Source organism: Psittacula echo, assembly GCF_963264785.1.
Source record: "Psittacula echo genome assembly, chromosome: 1".
Lineage (NCBI taxonomy): Eukaryota > Metazoa > Chordata > Aves > Psittaciformes > Psittacidae > Psittacula > Psittacula echo.
Window position 1 is genome coordinate 98,346,186 of NC_137735.1, and position 21,483 is coordinate 98,367,668.

The 21,483-nt window shown below is 36.6% G+C and overlaps 1 protein-coding gene across 1 annotated transcript in view; it reads left to right on the forward strand.

Annotated features, from left to right (window-relative positions):
• ERC1 (ELKS/RAB6-interacting/CAST family member 1) overlaps positions 1-21,483 on the forward strand; it is a 286,136-nt gene that overhangs the window by 89,347 nt on the left and 175,306 nt on the right. The window contains exons 8-11 of the mRNA XM_080623933.1: positions 446-613; positions 15,602-15,739; positions 17,069-17,209; positions 18,330-18,470. Of these exons, the coding sequence (XP_080480059.1) occupies positions 446-613; positions 15,602-15,739; positions 17,069-17,209; positions 18,330-18,470 (588 nt within the window). The remainder of the gene's footprint in view (positions 1-445; positions 614-15,601; positions 15,740-17,068; positions 17,210-18,329; positions 18,471-21,483) is intronic.

Here is a 21,483-nt window from a genome sequence, read left to right on the forward strand (position 1 = left end):
GTACCAAGAGCCAATGTTTAAATATCTGAACATTGTGAAAAAAGGGGTCAGTTTTCGTACATAAGAGAGAACTCTTCAACAATACATTGTATTTGATTCTACTTTGAGGAAAAAAAATCCAGACATGTATCTTACAGGACTGAGTTATGCCAGAAGTATTTTGAGATTTTCCAAGAAGGAATCATAGAATCACGGAGCATTAGCCTCATATATTTTGGGAATAAAACACTTGCTTATTTTTACTGTTTAGTCTGGTGCCACTTGTGATAACTGTTTCATCCATAAGCTTATATATGTTGAAGTCTTAAAGAAAGGGAGGTGAGTTTTCTGGATGGAATTGTAATTTGACAGGACTCACTCCCTTGTGGATGTGGATTTTGTAACTTTTCCAAAATTTCTCTCCTTCAGTGCTAAACAAACCCTGTTTCTGCATGTCTGAATCTAGGTTGATGCATTGCGATTACGACTGGAAGAGAAGGAGACTATGCTAAACAAGAAGACAAAGCAGATTCAGGAGATGGCAGAGGAGAAGGGGACTCAAGCAGGAGAGATCCATGACCTCAAGGACATGTTAGAGGTGAAGGAACGCAAAGTTAATGTTCTTCAGAAGAAGGTAAGATTGTAGAGATCTAAGTCAGATACACGTCTGATGCATTATGATTTTTAAGTGTCAGAAAGTCTGAACTAGAATTTAAATTTTGGATCTTAGTGATTGAGTCCATTCATGAAATGGGAAGATGGTGAATGCTGAGTTTCAGTTTGACATTTTGAAGGAAAAGATAGAAAGAATTCAAACCACAGGTTGTTGCCTTTCAGTGGTTGTATGTGCTGCTTCTGCTTCCATTTCACTGTTAACAATGACTGAAGTATTTTTAGGAGGGCACATAATCTGAAAAAATCAATCCTTTCATACCCACCATTTTAACAAAGCTACACTGAATTGAAGCCTGGGGCACTGGGTGACTGACTTCAGTATATGAGTGAGTGAATGAGGAGTTGCGTTAGTAGAAGCAATTAAGATGATTCCTCTGTAACTTACTGAGACAGTTCAGGAAGACCTTTGTATAACTTTCATTAGAAATGCTGTTTTATCATACTTAATATTTCTTGGGAAGTGCTAGAATAGGATAGCCAGGGTTCAGACTATCCTGCATATCTTTCTGGGTAAGAAAATGTAGACCTTATCAGTGAAATGGGGGAGGTCTTTATAAGAAAAAGTAGACTCTGACAGAGAAATTAGAGAGGTTTCCCAAAGGGCATAGAGTCCTAGAGCAATGAATGTCATTATGGATGATCATTGGCAAATTGCACACAATATATCTCAAATTGCTGCTGTACATGGTAAGAAAAGGGAAATGCATGTATCACAATAATTTTTCATTTTAAGAGTATTTTTTCTCTGTATCTTTAGAGAAGCTGCTCTTGGAGTTTGTATTCAACGTATTAAGCTGTGAATGTGTTACGGGTTGTTTGTTTTGTTGGTTTTTTTTTCCCTAGACCCTCAACCAATTCTATGGAATTCTTGTGATTTTAATAGTTCAGAATATTGGTTAATTGCTGACACCTGGCCAATGCCTTTTCTTCTAGTATATAGCTATGAATCACGAGGGTTTAGGTCATGTTCAGTTCTGTTACAGCAAACGTCATGCAGGAATGGAAGTTCAGGCGTACAGTTTAGGCATAAATAAGTCATTAATAATTCCTGAACAGCCCTAATTCCAAGGCTTCGTAGTCTCATTTTTTGACTGTTCATCTTTTTAGAAACACAGATTTCTAACTTTTGTGCTATGCTTTCTTTATGGTTTCAAAATTCGTCATGCACACTCCAAACATTGATTGAGATCCCAGCCGTGTTTAACCAAGAAGTGGGGAATCTGACATTTGTATAAATGTTAAATGTCAGTGAGGTTGGTTTACTTCCATTTACTCTTACGCTGTTTGTTCACATTTTCTTATTGGCTCTACTTAACCCTTTAGAATGATCTTTCATTGGTTCGTTTACAGGCAGTGCTAAAGGTTTTTCTTTTTACTCGTTTTTCATACTTGTTTTCTTGAGACTCCTGCAATCCATATTAAGACAGCTTGTTCTTGTCTCTTCATGTGGCAAGCCTGTTTTTTGAGATTTGTTTGCTTCTGCTTTCAAGTAAAAGCACCTGGTCTCTTCAAATTAGAAAGTAAGGGCCCGGGCTTTTAAAGTAAAGGTTTTGAAGACTTGTTCTCCTAGATAGCTCAACAGAGGATAACACTACCAAAAAAAACTGCAGTTTGAATTGTTTTGTAAACCTGTCTCTGAGCTTCATAAACAACAATATACAACATATCTCTATAAAAATATGTATTTCCTACTGCTAACTAGAGTCACATGCAGAGATTTGAATTTGCTTCAGCCTTGAAGTTGTTGGAACCAGTTCTTTTAGCATGAACAGTTAAATTGTAAGGGTTTTAAATCCTAAGATTAATTTAGTTTTTTTCAGTTTCTGTAACCAGCAAGTATAGAATATTTTTATGGAGAAACCAGCTGACAATACTTTTATCTGAGGTTTGTGGTTCAATGTGGATTTATTTTTTTTTTATAGCCTAGGGAAAATGAGCACAAATTCAGTCAGTTAAAGTTTTATGATTGATGTCTTTAACTGAACTTTTTATTAGGTTCTCCAGACCTAGAATCTAAACCTCTGTTTGGGATTTTCTATAGATTGAGCTTTGCGTTTTCTTGTTCTTTTTAGCATTTTTCCACAGAAAAGCAGAGATTGGGAAAACACCAAAGGAAGTTCAGGTCTCATTTTATCTGTAGACTGTGGAAGTCATGAGAACTTGCTGTTCTGAACTAGCACGTGTTTCAGGTGTTAGAGAAAAGTTCTATTTGAAATAGATGCCTGTTCTTTTTTGATTGTACAGGTAGCTATTTCTGCCTTCTGCCTTGAACTTTGGAAGCCTGTAGCTCCTCTCATGTAAATGTTTTGTTCCTGAAGCTTGTAAACTGTGATTTACTACGTCTTTTTTTGCATCTCTAGAGTGCACTTTCTGACTGAAGTGCACAGCCTGTTTTCTGCTTCATGCACAACAGTCGTTTTATTCCTCCATTTGATTATAAACTGGTGTGTTCAGACAGATCAGGTTTTAATCTGTATATTCTAATCGAAAAACTTTTTTGTGTGGTGCCCAAAACTGAGCTATACTAAATTTCTGCGACTTCTGATGCTGAAACAAGAATTATTTAAAATCCACCCTTTACTATTGTGTCTCTAGATTCATTGACACAGGCCACTGCATAGCTTGTTTTATGAACAGTTAATATTTTTGCATGGATTAAAGGTGGTGAATTAGAACCTATACTTTCTGGTCATCCTAAAATCCAGGCGAAGAAAGTAATGGAAGTTTACTGATCAACTAGAGGGCAAATAAAAGACAAAGAAGATTGTGAACAACAAAGATCGGAAAAATTAACATGACAATTGGCACCACTACTGATACCCAGAAGGCACCAAAATACATTTTCCAGGTTGCTGAAGAAATCACATGCGTCACATTTTAAATTCTGGAATCTTCCCAGTTCGAAGCTCCTGCAGTGATGCTGATTAGTAGCACCTTTATGAGAAAATAGAAATAGGGCAGATACTAGAAATTTGGAGACTACAGAACTGAGTTCCAGCTTTATGGCTGAAAATTTGATGCAAAAACTGAGTTCTACAAAGCTTCAGGATTTTCTTCTCATTTCACTGAAAATAAATCTTGCATTAAAGTCTCATTTTAAGTTGTTAGAACTGCAGGCAAGGGGAGAATGTCACTAAAGTAGGGGCCATGCTGGGCAAATTTGAAATTTGAAAAACATTAAATTGTGCTTCATTATTCTCTTTATCACATCTGCCTATCTGTGCTGGTAGATCAGGATGAAAAGGAATTAAAAAGAAATAAAATCAATTCTTTGCAATCAAAGCATTTTAGAGAAATAACATTTGGACAAAAGATAAGTAACATTTACTCTGAAAAAAAAAAAAAAAGCAAGCAGTGAATCAATTCCCCCTTGCTTTGGGGGGAGGTCATGTTTTGTCTTGGGGAGGGGAGGGTAACACTCCTTTCATTGTGCAGTGCAGCTGCAGGCAAATAAAATGCAAGTTGTAGTGTCTGAACATAGCAGTGGTTTTTGGCAGCTCCCCATGCACTATGTGATAGCTGACCTGTGATAGAGGAAGAACAAAGGTTATTTTTTATTATTATTTATTTATTTGTATTTTCTGTGTGTGGCTGTGCTGATTTGTTCAGCTAGTATTTGGGAAGACTCCAAACACAATTTTCCTGCTCTTTTGGATAAGCAGCATTGACTTTCTTCAGAGGAAATAAATGCCCTTTGCTTTTGAAAAAGCTTAGAAATCAAAATAAGTGTCTTATGCTTAATCATAAGAAATACTGTGTGGCAGGACAAAGGGTCTGCAGATGGATTTAATAACTCAGTTGTTTAAAATCAGTTGTGATCGTAGTTACTGCAACTGCTGTGTTGGGTTAATATTTGTAACTTTTGTACTGTTTATACTTTAGAGATTATTTTCTTTCCATTCCCTCTTCTGTGAAGTAGATTTACTTCCCCAAGCAGCTCTTCTGCTTGAACCCTGAAGAGACGACAGAGCACAGAGAAGGATCTGCATTTTCAAACATTTAATTCAGTTTACGGTAGTTTTATCTTCCTTGGTGTGACCTTGAACTTGCCTACCAGGTGAATGAATATATATTTTTCTAAGAATTAATGTAATGCCGGATGGACTTTTAGATATCTCTTTGAGGCTCTCTACAATGACATTTAGTGCTTAAAAATCCTATAGTATTAACACTGTGGGCGATGGCCTGTTCAAACTTGCAGCATGTGTCTGAGTCTCTGGTTGTGCAGGTTATACAGGAAAGAACAAAGTAAGACTGTCCCAACAAAGATGGTCCAGGTGTACACTTACAAAGTGGGTGAGCATATATCCTCTTATTTAAGACTGGATAAATTTTGGCCTTTGTGATATATCTGTGAGCAAGCTTATTCTCTGCTTTTCATATGCTCAAATCATAAACATTTAGGGAGGAGTACTGTACAGTTCTCCAGGATCATATTAGTTGGCTCATCAGCCCAGCTTTTGCATGGAGGTAGAAGGAGGATATGCTGGACTTTCTGTTCAGCTAGGACTGACAAAATAGTGACTTTTCTTCAGGAATTCTGTGGCTTAACAAGCAGTGCAAATACAAGAGTATTTCGGTAAATATCACTCTCAGAAAAAGACGTACTTCTGCTCCTTTGGCTCGAAGTCTCAAGGCACGCCACTGAACTGGTTCCAAAGCAGTTCAGAGATTTCAAATGCCACAAAAAAGCACTAACATCCCCACAGGCTTATGCCAACTTCTTTATTAAAACTGACAGACATGACCTCAAAGATGTGTCCTGGAGGGTCATGGGGGACTTGTCCCTCCATGTCCCTGAAGGGATAGCAGACCTCTTCTGCTGCTGCTTTTTCTTTTGACCTTTCTGTTGCAGGCTTGTTGACTACCACTGAACACAACAACCAACTTTAAATCTGAGGCTCTTAGAAATTTCCAGAAACAGTTCTGCCTTAATTTGTGTCTCCAAGGTGCTAGAGTCCCTTCTCTTTTCAGGAATATCCTCTCAGAATTGCTTTACTATGTGGGATGGGGTTTTTAGATAGGAGTATTATCTTCACTTAGAGTAATAGTAGGACAAGCTTTTAATCCTTCATCTCTATCAAAATACCACTAGATGAAATCTTGGGGTAGGAATGAAAGTGCCAGAGATTACTCTAGAGGCTTGCCATTTGTGAGTTCAAATTCAGCATAATTAGTCCATGAGGTTTTTTTCCTTTCTGCCGTTCAGGAAGGAGATCAGTTGTTTAATTTCCACGTGAGAAATGAGGATGCAACACAGAATTCTATTTTCATTTTACAGTGATGCCTGACCACTTTGGAAATAGGATTCTTACCCTTCCATTTTTACTTTCCACTTCTTTGAGAATCCATTGAGACTTTAGAGTAACAGCAGCACAGGTCAGATGTCATGGTGTATTTTGTTTTTTTCTTCTATGAGTGTATGGCTAACAAGACATTATTAGGGCAGGAGAATAATTCCATTTCTTCATGCCACTTTTTAACTCGGATAGTTTAGTTTTAAAGGCGAATGATTCACATAGGGATCCTAGAGTTTATTACAGCAACTCCAGGTTGTGTCAGCAAGATCACTTCCCTCTCAGGAGAGGCTTTAGCTCCTGAAATTTCCTCTTTTTTGATTCTTTCAGAGCCATATAATAACATAAATTTTTCTGATATGGAGTATGGGTCCTAAAAAGTCCACAAACTTAGCTTCAGACAGTATTTTCAGTGGCAGATAGTTCATAGTTTACAAGAGCTGGAAGAGGTGATAGTGTGTTCATCAGGGACTGACCCAAGAAACACACTTTTGCCTAATCCGGGTCAGTCATAGCAGATGCCTTGTAGCTTGAAGTGCACTCCAGCATTCTCACTGTAAGGGCTTTGGTTTCTAAAATAAAACACATTTCACAGCTCTAACTTGGGTGCAGTTATGGCCCTCACCAGTGAGTATATAGCCTATAGTTCTGTTTAGATTATAATAAACAGTATATGATGACTTGCATTACTTCGTGAAAGAGGATTGAATATGGTTGCAGAAGAATCACTTTTATTAAACTTCAGAGCAGTGAAATCTGTGAGTGAATTTACTCATATGTACCTAACATGCACTTGAAGATTATTTAGTAAATGTGGGACATGTAAACTAGTGGAAGAGGCACAAGTTAGATTTGAAAAATTAATTGTACACAAAACAGATTTTAGGCTATTGCAGTAATTTTAGAGCATAGTTATGGCTACCAATGCAGCCGCTATGTTGGAGAAACTTACTGGACTAAAAAAAACCCAAACCAACCCCTGTGTCTTCCTATGTTATCAATTATAATTTCTAAATGGAGAATATACTGCTTTATTTTTATATAATCCCTTCTTTTGCTTGCAGCATTTTGTGATACCACAATAAAAATAAACACATTTGGATCATATGTAGCATATGTACCTATATCCCCAGACATATGGCAATATTCTTTAAAAAAATCCAATGTTGTTCTAATGTGTGCAAAAGATAGCAAGCCAATTTCTTAGTTTGAGATCTAATAGTGTAATGAACATTGTCTCAGTTTATATTGATGTTAGAAAAGAATCTTTTGCCTTTAGTAACTGAAGTTTGGTGGGGTTTTTTTTTTTTGTTTCCTGAAGTAATGAATGTCCACTCCTCCTTTTAGATAAGTAGGTTCAAATGAAGAAGGAAAACAGGACTGTGATGTTAACAATGTTAGTTCTGTAGTTCAGCTATTGTAGCTGTCTTAGCGTATGGTTTTAAACTAATACATATTCCTGCAATAGTGTCGCATAAGATTGATGGCAATAGTGAAGTTACAGTGAAACTCCATTGGAGTTTCTGGTATTACTTGTGCTCCAGCATTCCAGAAAACTGAAACCATAATTCAGTAAATCTGTCATATATGGAAGTAGTCTTTTGGGTTTTTTTAGTATCCCTCAAAGAGGAGCCGTCACTTTGATATTATGTCCTTCTTGTGCCTTGAGATAACCTCTTGACTGACAAGATGGGACATTACTCATAGGTAGTGGGACTGACAAATTCTGGTTTCTTGAAGGGATCCGGGAAAACAGCCAACTGTGGGGCCTCTTGGCTTCATTATAAATTAAACGTGTAGTTTTCCTGGCAAGATAAAGCTAATAAGCTTTGTTGGTGTATTCAGTGTCATACTAGACAAATACAAAGTTCCCTATGATTGAAGAGGCAGGAAAAGCAAGGGCGTATGCCATTTTTGAGGTTGCTTACATCAGTCTTCCTCACGTGGCTTTTCATTGCTCTCTGGGTTGCAAGAATTCACAATTTCCAGTGCTTTGGTCACCAGGCTTCCAGGCGTGTTCTTTCCCTGGGGGGATTGTCTGAGCTGTGTCTGGAACAGACATTAGTGATTTTGTTAGCCAATTCAGGGATCTTCACTAGAACAAGGAAGGAGTAATATTTCAGCTTAAATCAATAATTTCCTGGATTCACGAGTGAATTTTGAATCCACTAGCCTAGACAGTCTTACAAGCTGAGTCTCTGCACACTATTTATACAGTCATTATGACTGTCATAAGGCACAAGTATATGAATAGCTCTCAAGCCTGTGATTTCACTTATCCAGAGGATAAGAAAACTGGTCAGTATGGAGTACTGTCACCAGGAGAAACTGAGATCACCATGTCCCAGAATAGCATTCATTTGATAATTAGGATGCTCCTCTGCATGATGAAGAGCTTACATACCTTCCGGCAAAGGTGGCTGGAGGACAGTTTTAAATACAGAACTTCTGGGTAAAGAGGACCACTCTCTGTCCCTTCCAGCTTTTATTTTCAGTAGAGATTGGAATATTGATTTGCCTAAAGCCATCTGTGCTATGAAATGGAAAGAATATAACCAAAAAATGGTACTAGTTTAATATATTGGCTTCTTAAATATTTTTTAAGTGATTTTATTTGAGATATTTTTTTTCACCTATCACTGTGTGTTCTGAAGTAATTCTGTGAGAGCAGTGATAGCTAAATACTGAAGAACACACACACTCATTTCTTCTTGTGTTCAGTATTTACAGTATGACTTCCTAATCCCTTCTTATTCATCTCTCCATATCTTTCGTAGGAGAATGAAATGGAACAATCACAGTTCACTGGGCATGTTTTACACTGGGATTAGAAGCATCTCTCCTTTCCAGAGCTCCCCTCCGTGGTTTAGGGGGAGTTTTAGTTTATAGTATTTCTTTGATCATTTTAATAAATCAATGAATTGGACAAAGTAATTCAGTGTCTGAATCCAAATCTTATTTAAAATCTTTGTTCAAGTTGTACAGCCTTCTGCTTGAGTGATCGTAAATGGTAATGTAAATGGAGTTTAGTTTGCTGTGAGGATTTCCTTTATAGTCAACATTAAATCGCATGTGGGTCTGCCTCAACGTTTGGTCTTTTCTGCTCTCTGGTTCCCATTCTTGGGTATCTCAGTGCTGTGATGACTTAAGCCTCTCCTTTCTTCATGTGTTTTCTTGTTACCTTTTTCTCTGTAATGAGGGAATGATACATATCACTGTACTGTATGCATCTAGCAGGAACAGGAGTGAGCAAATGTCCCCAAAATAGTTGGGCTTTTTAATCCCTTTGTATTTAGTAGGTCTTGGGAGTAAAACTTTAGAAAGCATGGTCTTAACGAATTGCTTCATTATATCATGACACTGTCGAAAAGTAGAATTAGTTTGATGTTATTCTGCATGGTTAGGCCAGGATTTCAACAAAATGTATGTTATAGTGAAATAAATTAGCAGATGATTTCAGTTATGGTTCTCAGTATAAGTGACATTTCAACATATATTAAATAAATGAGTAATATTTAAACTTTGTGTTTCATTGAAGAAGAGAAGCAGAGTCTAAATGAATTTGGTTTGCTATTTATGATAGCAGTATTCTGCTTTGAATTACTTAGGTGAATTAAAGTATTGCTCTTAAGTTAGAACCAACAAATTGTCTTAACAAACAATTCAGGCTGCAGTCTTGGTGGATAATGAATACATTCTCTTGCCTGGTGAATGCCAGCAAAACCGAGGGGATACTCAGTGAAGCTTTAAGATAAAAAAATGATAGAGATTTTTTTTTAATGGATTACATAATTAACCATATGTACTTAACCAACTGGCTCACATATTGCCAAAATGAATCTCTTATTGACCACCTTTTATAATTTAGTTATGTAGTTGCATTTTCAGAAAGTAGTATCCATTCACATTAAAACTTGTATGCTTTGAGGCATAACCTGTATCAGCAGGTTGGAAAGAGTGCTTCCCTTGCACCTCTCACCTCAAAACCCTTTTTTATTGGCCAGTGTCCACAATAGCATTTTACAATTCAAAGAATCTGCTTTTGACTAGGTTAGGCTATTGATATTATAGAACCTCCTTAGAATGAAGCAATTTGTCAACTAAATTTAGCTGCTTTACAGTTGCCTAATTGTGTGAGTCATTGCTAATGCATAATTTTTTCTAGGCAAATGCTTTGGAACTGAGATAAGGCTTAAGAACATACATATTGGCTCTCCTGAAAATGTGAATTTCAGGTCACTTAACCAACTCAGAAATTAGTCTTCAGTCTTGGGGTCCTAATTTATTCCCTGTCCCCAACTGGCACCTCCTTAGAAGCTTGTGAGGAAAATGTCTCTCAGTATCAGTTTTTCAGAAACAGCTAACTTTAGTAACAGGATTGTTAGAAGGTTTGAAGGAAACTCAAGCTACTAGCTGGACAGAAGGATTGCAAACATGATAGTAATATTCTAGGAATATGATTTGAAACGTGGTTTACATACTGGTTTTTATTGAGAATTCAACAGTACAGAAAATATTCTTTACTATTTGGAAGATACTATCATTACAGTTCAGTTTATGGTGACTGTTCTTGTTAGTTCTATTTTGCAGTGATCTGTCAGCAAACTGATGCTACCAGGAAATGATTAGGTATGCAAAAGAAAGCAGGACAAAAAGAATCAAAGTGATGGGAATAAATGTCCTTAGAGATTATTTATGTAAACATAGATGAACTATTTTTCTGGCTGATACAAATCTACTTGCTAGGCACCTTTGTATGAAAAAGCAATGGAAAGAGAATAATCTTTTGGATCAGTGTCAATCGTTTGTTGCTTCTTAACCAAAGATACAAAATAAGTAACTGTCTATACAAGTTAAGTCAGTTTTTGTTGTAGCAGCACTTCTTCCCACATAACATTCTTTTCTCAAGTCAACCTTGCAACAAGACGTGGTATGCCTGAAGCTTCAGCATTCATTCAGCTTCTGCCCATTGTTGCTAGTCTTGCAAACTTTAAAATGAATAGCAAGAACATCACTTTCAGTCTAATTATTCAGTACTTTAATATGAAAGATATTCAGTCATGTTAGAGGCTTTATGTCACTGAGGGCTTTAAAAGTGAGATGCCCAATGAGATACCATTTTAACCTTATACTGGAGGTTCAAATGGAGCCTAACACATACAAAAGATCAGATTTTCTAATGTCCGTGTAGTGGTGAGCTGAACTTCCCCCAGGAATTTGTCTGTGCTAAACTAAATATAGATTTTTTGCGATTCATGCAGGAGAACTGTAGTGATACTTTTGCAAGATCTGCAGTAGAAAGACAGTTATAAGGATGAGGTTTTCAGTGTGACATTTGTAAAACTGGAGCTTAATCTTACAAAAGTGACCAGTAATATCTGCTTGTAGGTTTTCACTATGGTCTCCAAAAAGAACATCCAAAACCATGGTAATATTTACAAATCCAGTAGTATACCGCTCTTGCGCAGTCACTCAGGACTAAAAGTGACTTCTCATTAACGCATTTTAGGAACAAAATTTCTTTAATTCAGATCCATCTCAGTTTCTAGAGTGAACATCTTACCCCTTCTTCTGAAGCAACCATTTATTATGTCAGATGCAACAATGTGACAATGTCTGTTGTAACTGTTATGTTCTCATCCTGATTTTGATGCAAACCCGCCTTTCTCAGCTTCTCAAATACTGTGGGATTTTAGCAAAATGAAGTATGACTGCAGGCTATCAAGTTTTTATCAGCTATTATATATATCTATATATGAATTTTAGAAATGTATTTTACATATATTTTTCAAATAATATGTATGAATTATTTTTTTCTTTCATCACTTTATTCCTCTTACAAGTCAAACTTGTAAACTCAAAAGAGTAGCAAGAAGAAAATTGAAAGTTGGAAATGAAACATTAATGCAATTAATTCTGTTACAATCCAAATGATGTTTGATTAAAAATATATATTTTGAAGGAGGATAAAGGTTCTTTTCCAATAACATGGTGGGAGGAGGAAAAAGATTGAATGACAAGTTCATAAACCCACTTCATTTATTCTAATTCGGAAGTCATTGGTACAATAGAAATTATTTTCCAAGTGTTAAACTTCCATATAGCCTAGGGCTGACGATGGTTCTACAGAAGGATATGAAGGATCTACTAGTAACCTCTAACTAGAGGAATATGGGAATCTAGTGGCTTTGATGGGCATTAAACTAGACATGTCTCGTTTAAATCCTTGGGCTGTTTTTAATTTGCATGTGCTTGGGGTGAGATTGGTATTTGCAAAAAGTGGAATGCTTCCTTGCCCTTGGAACAGAATGCCAAAGGAAACTTCTCTTGCCTCTGCTCCCATGCTTCAGGGCTGGAAGGCAAAATAATTAGTTCCATGCTACTAGGAATAAATCACCCAGGTTGAAACATGATAGTGCCTGACAACTGGTAATGTTGGAAAAAAAGATTTCAGTAAATCATTATTGATAGGAAATTGGCATGCAGAGCTGATGATTCCAGTGTATGTATATGTACCTTTACAGTAAGCTTAGTGTTGTAAACTTCACTATAGATTGCTGTCTTTCCCCTGTGAAATATGTATATATGGCACGAATAAAGATTGTTAAGAACCTAATAATAGTATATATTTTTTATTTTCCTTTTTGGAAAGATGGTACAGTAATATATATCTTCCATAGGTTTGTAGAACATATGTCATCTTCTGAATATTTAAACACTGAACAGTGCTTGTTCAATACTGATCCTTTATGCTTTTCAGAGGGCTTGGAGATTCCATTGCGTTTTATTTCATCGCTTGTTGGGGAGAGAAGAAAGATCCTGGTTTGGTTATCTGCTTTATTTTTAGCAGTTATTTAAGAATTTGTTCAGATTACTTTTTTTTTTTTTTGGTAGGAAGAAATGATGGTAAAATGTCATTATTATGTGGGGTTTTTTTTAAAGGATTCTCAAGCTACTTGCAAGGACATAAGAGTGAAATTCTTTATTAACTATATGGACAAAGTGTAGGCTATTCTTTGTTTTCTTCTTCAGATTATATAATTTTTGAGAGCCTGTAGTTTAGTTATTATTTGTTACAGTGGTGCAGGTTTTGGAGAAAACTGGAATAAAGGCTATTATTTTTTTGTTGATTGTGATTTCATAAGGAAAGTTTGCATGCATTATTTTACACATGTTTCAGTTTTGACACATTGAGCAAGTTCCAGTTTTCGGTAGTTTAAAAATCGTGCCCCTGTTTGGGGATTGTCAGTTATCTGACCCTGCAAAAGGCATAGTTGTAGGTAGAGTGGTTTTTTTAGGTAACGCCTATCTATTGGTATGGCTTAGAACATTTAATTGTACCTTCTGTTCCCTGGATGATAACAAAAACCACTGTTCATTACTCCAGATGGACAAGTATCCACGTAGACTGAAAGTATAGACAGGTTCGTACTTCCTACACAATATGCTATTATTAATTTTTTTGTTATTGCATTATTTTTGTATACAGGAGGGTGCAGTTGCAAGGGGAAGATGCAGCAGTCATATGTAGTCCTAATGTACAGCTTTCATCTTACTCTGGTCACAGTAAATAGTGTTACTGAAATATGAAAAGTATGCTTTGCTTGTGCAAATGGTTGTACTGCCTTGGCAAGCATCTTAATATCTGCCAAAGCTGAATTATTTAGCTGTCTCTTATATGTGGTTTGCTCACAGCAGAAAGTCACTGCACTATCCCCTCTTCAGCCAGTTGGAGCCTTTGCGAGAGCATTTCGCCTCCAGAAGTAAACATGAGTCTAAGAATAGCTCAGCCTTCTTTGTAGTATATTTTCATGGTTGGCTGTCTAAACAGCCAGCCTGTCTAGACAGCTGACGACACTGAAAGCTCCTAAGGTCAAAAGCAGCCACGTAGGCTACTCTTGGGGATGTTACCTCCTTGGTAGCTGTACATGTGGACGCTAGGAGAACTTTTTGGTTAGAACGAGTAGGGATCTTTCTGAGGCTCCATGGGCTACAGAAGTATGTTAATAAGGCATTAAATAATAGATACAAGTGTATAAAGAAGGAATTTTCAGTTCTTGTCATTCTTTCTGACTTGCATGGTTATGGCACCAGTTATGGTGTTTTGGTACTCTTTAAAATTTGTCTTGTAGTGTCATTTGCATTGCGCCCAAATTTAAATTTTGAGCATAACAAAGACCCATGAGTTTTTTCTAATAGAAGCTAATGATGAAGATAAACCAGGATCAATTTCAGTCCGTTCTTTAAAGAACAACAAAAAACCTTATGTAGTTGTTCTGCTATTAGTAATGCATAGATTGTGTACATATCTGGATGTAAGTTTACACATGCTTGCATAAGAGAAATAAAAAAACTGGTATGAAGGATCTTATGTCAGAAGACTCCTATGGCCATGGGTTACAGAGGAACATTATTAAGGGATTCCCTGAATTAGGTTGTTCTTTCTCCTAGCTTCCACTTGTATCACATCTACCATTATTTGTGACTAGATGTTCAGCCTTCTGTGAAATCTTTTACATTTATCATTATGAATCTAGACCATTTTCTATGTTCCAGATGTAATTTTAATAGAGATTAAAAAAGTAGTAGTGCATGTGTCTAAATAACCATTTGCTCTGCAATCACAGCAGCTCAGTTTTTTCCAGTGTTGAAGGGTAGAACCTGGGGATGGTTGCTGTATTTCGACTAACTGCTAACTGCAGTTCAACAGGTGAAACAAAAAGGCTAGTTAGTGCATTCAGTTTACAAATACTGGACTCGATAGCCTATGGGGTTGTCTGGTTACATTATTTCTTACAAATGTCTTTGAAAGAATATCTTGCTACAAGTGTTTTGCAGATAGATACACCATTTTATGATGTATGTTTGCTGTTGCAAGAAGAGCTTGTCCAACAACAACAAAAAGGAATCAACTGAGAAATCTGTACCTGGTTTAGTCCTTTGCTGATGAATTTGTTTTCAACAGGTTACCATAATGTAAATGGGTCTGTTTCTTGTGATGTGTATGTATGCGTAAAATGGGTTTAGCATTAGGTCTTCTCAGCCTGTCAAAAGATATATTCAGGACTCATATAATGGATTGAATTCTACACCTGCAGAAAATACGGCTAATATATTTTCTACCCGGGGAACGGTCCTTTGTGTTAATCCATCATACAGCAAATTGCCATGTAAGATGAAAAAAGCCATATGCCAGTACAGTAAAGAGTATGACAGTACCAAAGGAAATACTTAAAATAATATTTCTTTGCAACTTCTTAATTATTAAGTTCCTTTTTTGGTTTACATATACAGTAATGTTTTTCTCAGTTTTTCCCTTTCATATTGTTAATGCATTGTTTGTCCTTCAGTCACACAGTGCCCAGCATTCTCAGAAATGAGGAATAATACTCTTTCTTTCTGTTTTTCTTGTGAATATTACTTAGACTTTCTTACTCTGAATTCTTTGCTGATTATCAGAAAGGTTACTGATTCCTTGTTAATATTTGATGGGTTTGGTGCATAGCTTGATGTTTTGATGTAGGATTACAGGGACTAGGCCCTTGCCCAATTCCTTTGCTTTAAGAATATTTTTACGAGTTTACACTCCTAAAAATGATTTTGCATGCTTTTCCTTGCTCTTGTCTTAAAATTTATTCCCGCTCTTTAAGATTGAAAATCTACAAGAACAGTTAAGAGACAAGGAGAAGCAAATGAGCAGCTTAAAGGATCGAGTGAAATCCTTGCAGGCTGACACCACAAATACTGACACTGCCTTGACTACGCTGGAAGAAGCACTTGCAGAAAAAGTGAGTATCGAAAGCCTAATCCTTTCCTTCGAAAACTCCTTCTACTTATAACCTCTTGAAAGCCGGCGTTTCCATGTGTTTCCTGGGCTCTGTAGAAGACATCCCTAACACTAAGCCCCAGTGACATCCTTTGTCTCTGCCGACTGAGGGATGAGTGCGGAGGCTGCAGCGGTGGGTCCCTCACTAGAGGGCACTACAGGATATCCATAGAGCTAGCCTGGGGTACTATCACCGCCCCCGGTACCATGAGCAGGGCAGGAAGGCAGAGCTGAGCCACAACCTGTCACTTTGGTCATTAGCTACTTGTCATCATTTTGTGTGGTGGTGAAAGAGCTTGGTGTTCTCACAGTCGTCTCTTTACATCGTGCATCTTTGGTATGATCATGGAATACCTTACAGTGCAACTGTGGATTCTTCAGCTTTTTGCCCTTTCTTTCCTGCCTGCCTTCTTCTTTGCTCAGATATTTTAATAATAAATTAATTTTTTAAGTTTGTTATGTGAAATGGAGGTTTAATTCATGATATTGAATTTAATGAGTAGTTATCCTGATAATTAACATTTCTTTATGCTTGCTCAACTCTCAGGGGACAGCTGACTGCGGGAATAGCCTTGTCTATTCTGTTTTAGTGGGGCAGCCTTTTGGATTTACTGTATATTTTTTCTTGATTCCCAGAGAACCAGGGTCACAGTTCCTTTAGCCTGTTAGATTCTATAAATATACAGCTATGGTAGAGCCTTCCTGAAATTGAGGGATTCACTTGCATCCCTTCAGATTACAAGATAACCAAAGCTCTGTTGATATCTGGTGTACTGGAAAGTTATTTTATTGCCCTTTCTTACTGTATATCGATCCTGGTGTCACATATGCACTACAGCCCTTTTTCTAAGTAGAACCACAGACTTAACCTTGCATTTTGGAAAAACAAGATTTAAGTAAGGAAGCAATATATAATGTATCCTGGTCTAAGTTAATTTTGATTATCAGAACCAGATAAATTGTGTTGGATTGTAACAGTACAGTGAGCTTTCAGAGATACAGAAAGGCTGGTATTTCTTAGCAATAAATCCATAGATTTCTCAAGTTTCCTCCTCTTTGAGAATCTGTTTTGCGATCATAAGGAAAAGAAAATGGCAGTGGTGTAGTGGGAGGTGTCCTTTCTCATGGCAGGAGGAGTGGAACTAGAGAATGTTAAGGTCCTTTCCAACCCTAACCATTCTATGATATCCTACATTCGTCCTCATCTACAGTGTGTAACAAGTGTTGTGATAAGAAGTCTCAGATGTTGAACTTAGAAGGATTTTCTTCACAGAGTGCTTTCTTTTGTTAGGAAAGGACCATTGAGCGCCTAAAGGAGCAGCGTGACAGAGATGAACGAGAAAAACAGGAAGAGATCGACAACTACAAAAAAGACATTAAGGACCTGAAAGAGAGAGTCAGCATTTTACAAGGAGATCTCACAGAGAAAGAGGTTGGCCAGCAGAATGAATCTGTTGTGTTAGAATTGTTTGTTGTATATGTGTGTCTTATGTTTGAGGTGAAGAAAACCATTCCTTTATAGTAGTGGTCCTTCAACAAGTTTATCTGGTAAAATAGATTGTTTGAGAAGTTTTCCAAACATAATCATTTCAGAACCAGCTGTTTATGGATAGCACACAGTCCCCTTTGCAGCAGTTAATCATGTTAGTAGCAAATGAGTGATGGTCAGTGATAGCATTTACTGGAGCTCTGCTTATAGGCAGCTGAAGGTAGAGAACAAGCTTGCTCCTGTCTAAATATAGGGAGGAAAGGACAGAGGTTGGTCAATGCTGCAGGTGCTAAAAGCATGCAGATAATGTTTATTCCTTTATGCAGACAGTATAGCTAGCTCTTTTGACTCTGAGAAGTGTTCTTTTTTGATAATTAAATTGCTTATTGGTAATGAGCCAGTTGGTTAGAGAAATTAACCTAATTACATTAGAGAAATATAAACATTCTCTGTTCTTCTCTTGGAATTGTAACATTCAAGTTTACTTACTGTCTTTTCCAAAACACAATCGAAGTAGAGCAATACAGAAGAAAAAATTTGCATCCAGGAAGTGCTAAGATTCTGTCTACATGAAAGGCAACATTTGACAGGAAAAAACATTAAAATGGTTCACAAAACAAGAAGTTGAGGTGTCTTTTGGTGGTAGGTGCCATGAATTGGTTTCACCACATAGCAGCAGTACATAAAAAAGCTTTGAACAGTCAGTTTTAGATACAACAGCCAAATCAGCTATGCATATATGATTTTTAAATAGCATTTTAATTAAAACCGAATTCTCTTAAACATGACTGAAACATGAAACGTAAATTCCCATTTACAAAATCTTCCATCTTTAAAAATTATTTTGAAATTAATTTAAACGAGATTTTATTCTGATCCTGAAAACCTGAAATAAATCAAGCTGTCTTAAATCAGTGCCATGAACATCCTGACAAAATACATTGTTCAGAGTTGGGACCTGCACACAGTGTAAGGGATAGGAAGAAAATAAAGATAAAAAAGAAACTAGCTATTGCACATAGAGAGTATTTACTTGATAATTATTTTACATCTTTTATTTTAGTCATCATTATTGGACCTGAAGGAACATGCTTCATCCTTAGCTTCATCAGGACTGAAGAAAGATTCCAGACTCAAGACACTAGAAATTGCATTGGAACAGAAAAAGGAAGAATGTTTGAAGATGGAAACTCAATTGAAGAAGGTAATCTCACTTAATATTTAAAAATGTGGGGTAGACATTCAGTGTTGGACAAATTTGCCACGTCTGCATAGAAAACTTTGGGTCTCAAGTTTGAATTCTGTGAATTGGTTTTCAGCAAGAACTGTGAAGTTGTGTCCGTACTACAAGATAAGCTGTTCAGAAAGTAACTTTCAGACACTGGTGCTAATTTTGGATGTCATTTACATGCAATAAAAGTGCTGTTGATTTTATTTTTGAACAGGTACTAGAAATTAAAGACCTAGTATGCTTCGCTACAGTTCATAGCAGTAATTGTGCCATTAAGCTGGTGTAACAGCTGAAAAATTAGCAGCTATATATTTCACATATAAATTATCAATGTTTGTAGGTGTTAATGTGATAAATTCAGAAGCATGATTGGCCCAGCCCGTAGGAATGCATAAAATCAAATGAAAAGAATGTATCACCCGTGAAGTGTGTGATCTTCTGTTTTAATCTCATTGCCAGTCGTAGCTGATACACTGCTAGGAATTTGCTGTTCAGAAAAGTAATACTCTATTACAAGCAAATTAATTAATTTGAACAGAATCTTTGGGTTATGCCCAAAAAAGAGCAGGTGGTGAAGAAGCACAAAACACACCAATTGAAATAGTGATAACACTTCTATTTCTAAAAACAGAACAAGACAAAAAGCAACATGATTTCTTAAAGAAACTTATGTCTTGGATTGTGGTGTTCTAGCTGTTTCTTTCCATCTACCCAGGAAAAGAAGGAGTGCCCATGCTGTAGTTTGGAACTCTGTCCTAGATCCTCAAATGAATGTGAGAACAAATTTTGAGTCATCAGTTAAGACCTGTTTAGGATTTCTGTTATGTGGGTACAAGGTGGGTGTTAATGCACCCGAGAACTCTGTGTAAGTGAAATTTACACATATACTTGTATCTAGACACATGATTGCCCTTCTTTTTATTTCTGTTACTCAAAAGAAACAGTTCTGTTATTCAGCATCAACAAAGTACAGCAGCAAGAAAAGATGGTTGTGTATATTTAAGTAGTCTCACAGGCTGTTTTCAGTGTAGCGTAGAGCGGGTGAGTATTTCAGAAGTCCTAAAGGACACTTTCATTTGAATTCTCTGTCATGAATTGCAGTTTCACCATTTGTCAGTGTGTTACTAGTAAGGAATTGAAGAATATATTGTAGCTAAGATTTGCCAGAGATTGTTATAGCAATGGGATGATAGTATTAGTTTGTAGGTAGACAACCACAGTTGAGAACGTTGTTACAATTACTCTAAGAAAAAAAAAAAGAAATTACTAACTGGGAGAGCGCATAACAAATAGGTTATGAAAAACCAGTTGTGGAAATTCTATCAATTAGGGAATATGTCTGTATATTTAGCACTTATTAATGTACTGCTTTCTGCTGCTCCCCCTGAGATCACTTACCTCACTATAAGCAGTGACTATATCAGAGGTATAAGTGGGTGTGGAGTTTGACAAAAATCTGGTCAAGCATTGCTGGCTCAAAGATGAACATGCAGTTAATTTTCACTGTGATGACAGCTCTTCGTTATAATTCCTTTAGGGCCTACCTCTGCTCATTCCATTTCAGAGGATTATGCTTAATAGCTAGTATCCAGGAACATTGCATAAGGACACTGAGCTGCTTCATAAGACCACATATTTTTATAATCTAATATCTTTTTTTTTTCTCCCCCCAGGAAATAATTAAGAGGGTGACCCTTTTCATGAGGGTTAAAATGGGCAAATAGCTCAAACGTTAAGCGCACTTTTAATTGTACAGGACAGCTATGGAACAAATAACTCTATTCCTAACTTGGTTCTGAGAAAAATAATGAATATAAATTCATTGCATTGTAAATACAAATAGATTTGCATCTTCCAATCCAAAGAAGCTATCAAAATAATTCAGTCAGGATAGTTTCAGTTTCACAAGCAAAGAAAATTGATAGCATGCCATTACCTAGATGCATATAAATCCCTTCCATAATACTCTGCATATCTGGTCCTCTGCTTCAAGCATTATTGCTTATTGGGGCATTTGGACCATTGTTTCCTGTGCAGAGACCCTAAAGTGATCTCTCACATTCTACTAAGACAAAATCATGAATATCTTGTTCCTTTTTTAAATACTGTGTCATGTTGGCCTCCCACATTCTTTTTATTCAAGGGGAAATTAAATTTCAATGGAAAGATTTATTTTTTTTTTTGGTGATAATGCAGTCCACAATGGCTTGTTTATAGAAGAATGAACATTCTAGGACCCACATATGTTTACATGTAGCTAACCATACATTTGCTTTCCTCAAGCTATACGAAGAAAAACACTTCTACCACTGATCCTCCTTGCTTTCTAGAACCAAGTGCAGTTACTCTTGGTTACTCAAGGAAAAGTAGTTAGCAACCACTTGGATGTTTTATACTTATGACTAAGTTTAAATATTTCTTTAATAACCTCTTTTCCAGCTGCTTTTAATTTGCCAATGTGTTTTGGCACTTGCAGAAAAGGAGAAAAAGGTATTTTTAAAAGGCTTTCTCTCTTTAAATACATTGCAGATATTTATTCAGGCAGTTTGACATTTTCAGGGTGGGTTAATTCCTTGTCATCCTTGAAACAATTATGAGAGAGAATCCAGCTTCTAAAACCTCAGGTTTGCACATCTGCATTGTTAACCATTGCAAATGACTGTCACAATTAACCATAAAACTAATGGCTCCAAAGAGCATTCAGTCTAAAGCTGAATTAGAGGTTTATTATGTTGAGTTTTATTACATTGTCTTAGCACTCTTTTGCATAAGACATGCGGGAAGGACTCTCTCATTTAGCTCATCACAGCGAATGGCAAAAAGCTTATTCTTTTAGGTTATTTCCCTTACAGTTTGGACGGAGATTTGTCCAGCATCAATCTTGTTTCGCTTGCCTCTTATTTCCACTGAACAGTTTGAGTACTTTCAGTTAGATCTATTAGCCTTAGAAGTTAAAAAGCTGACAGAAGAGACTGAATTGGACTAC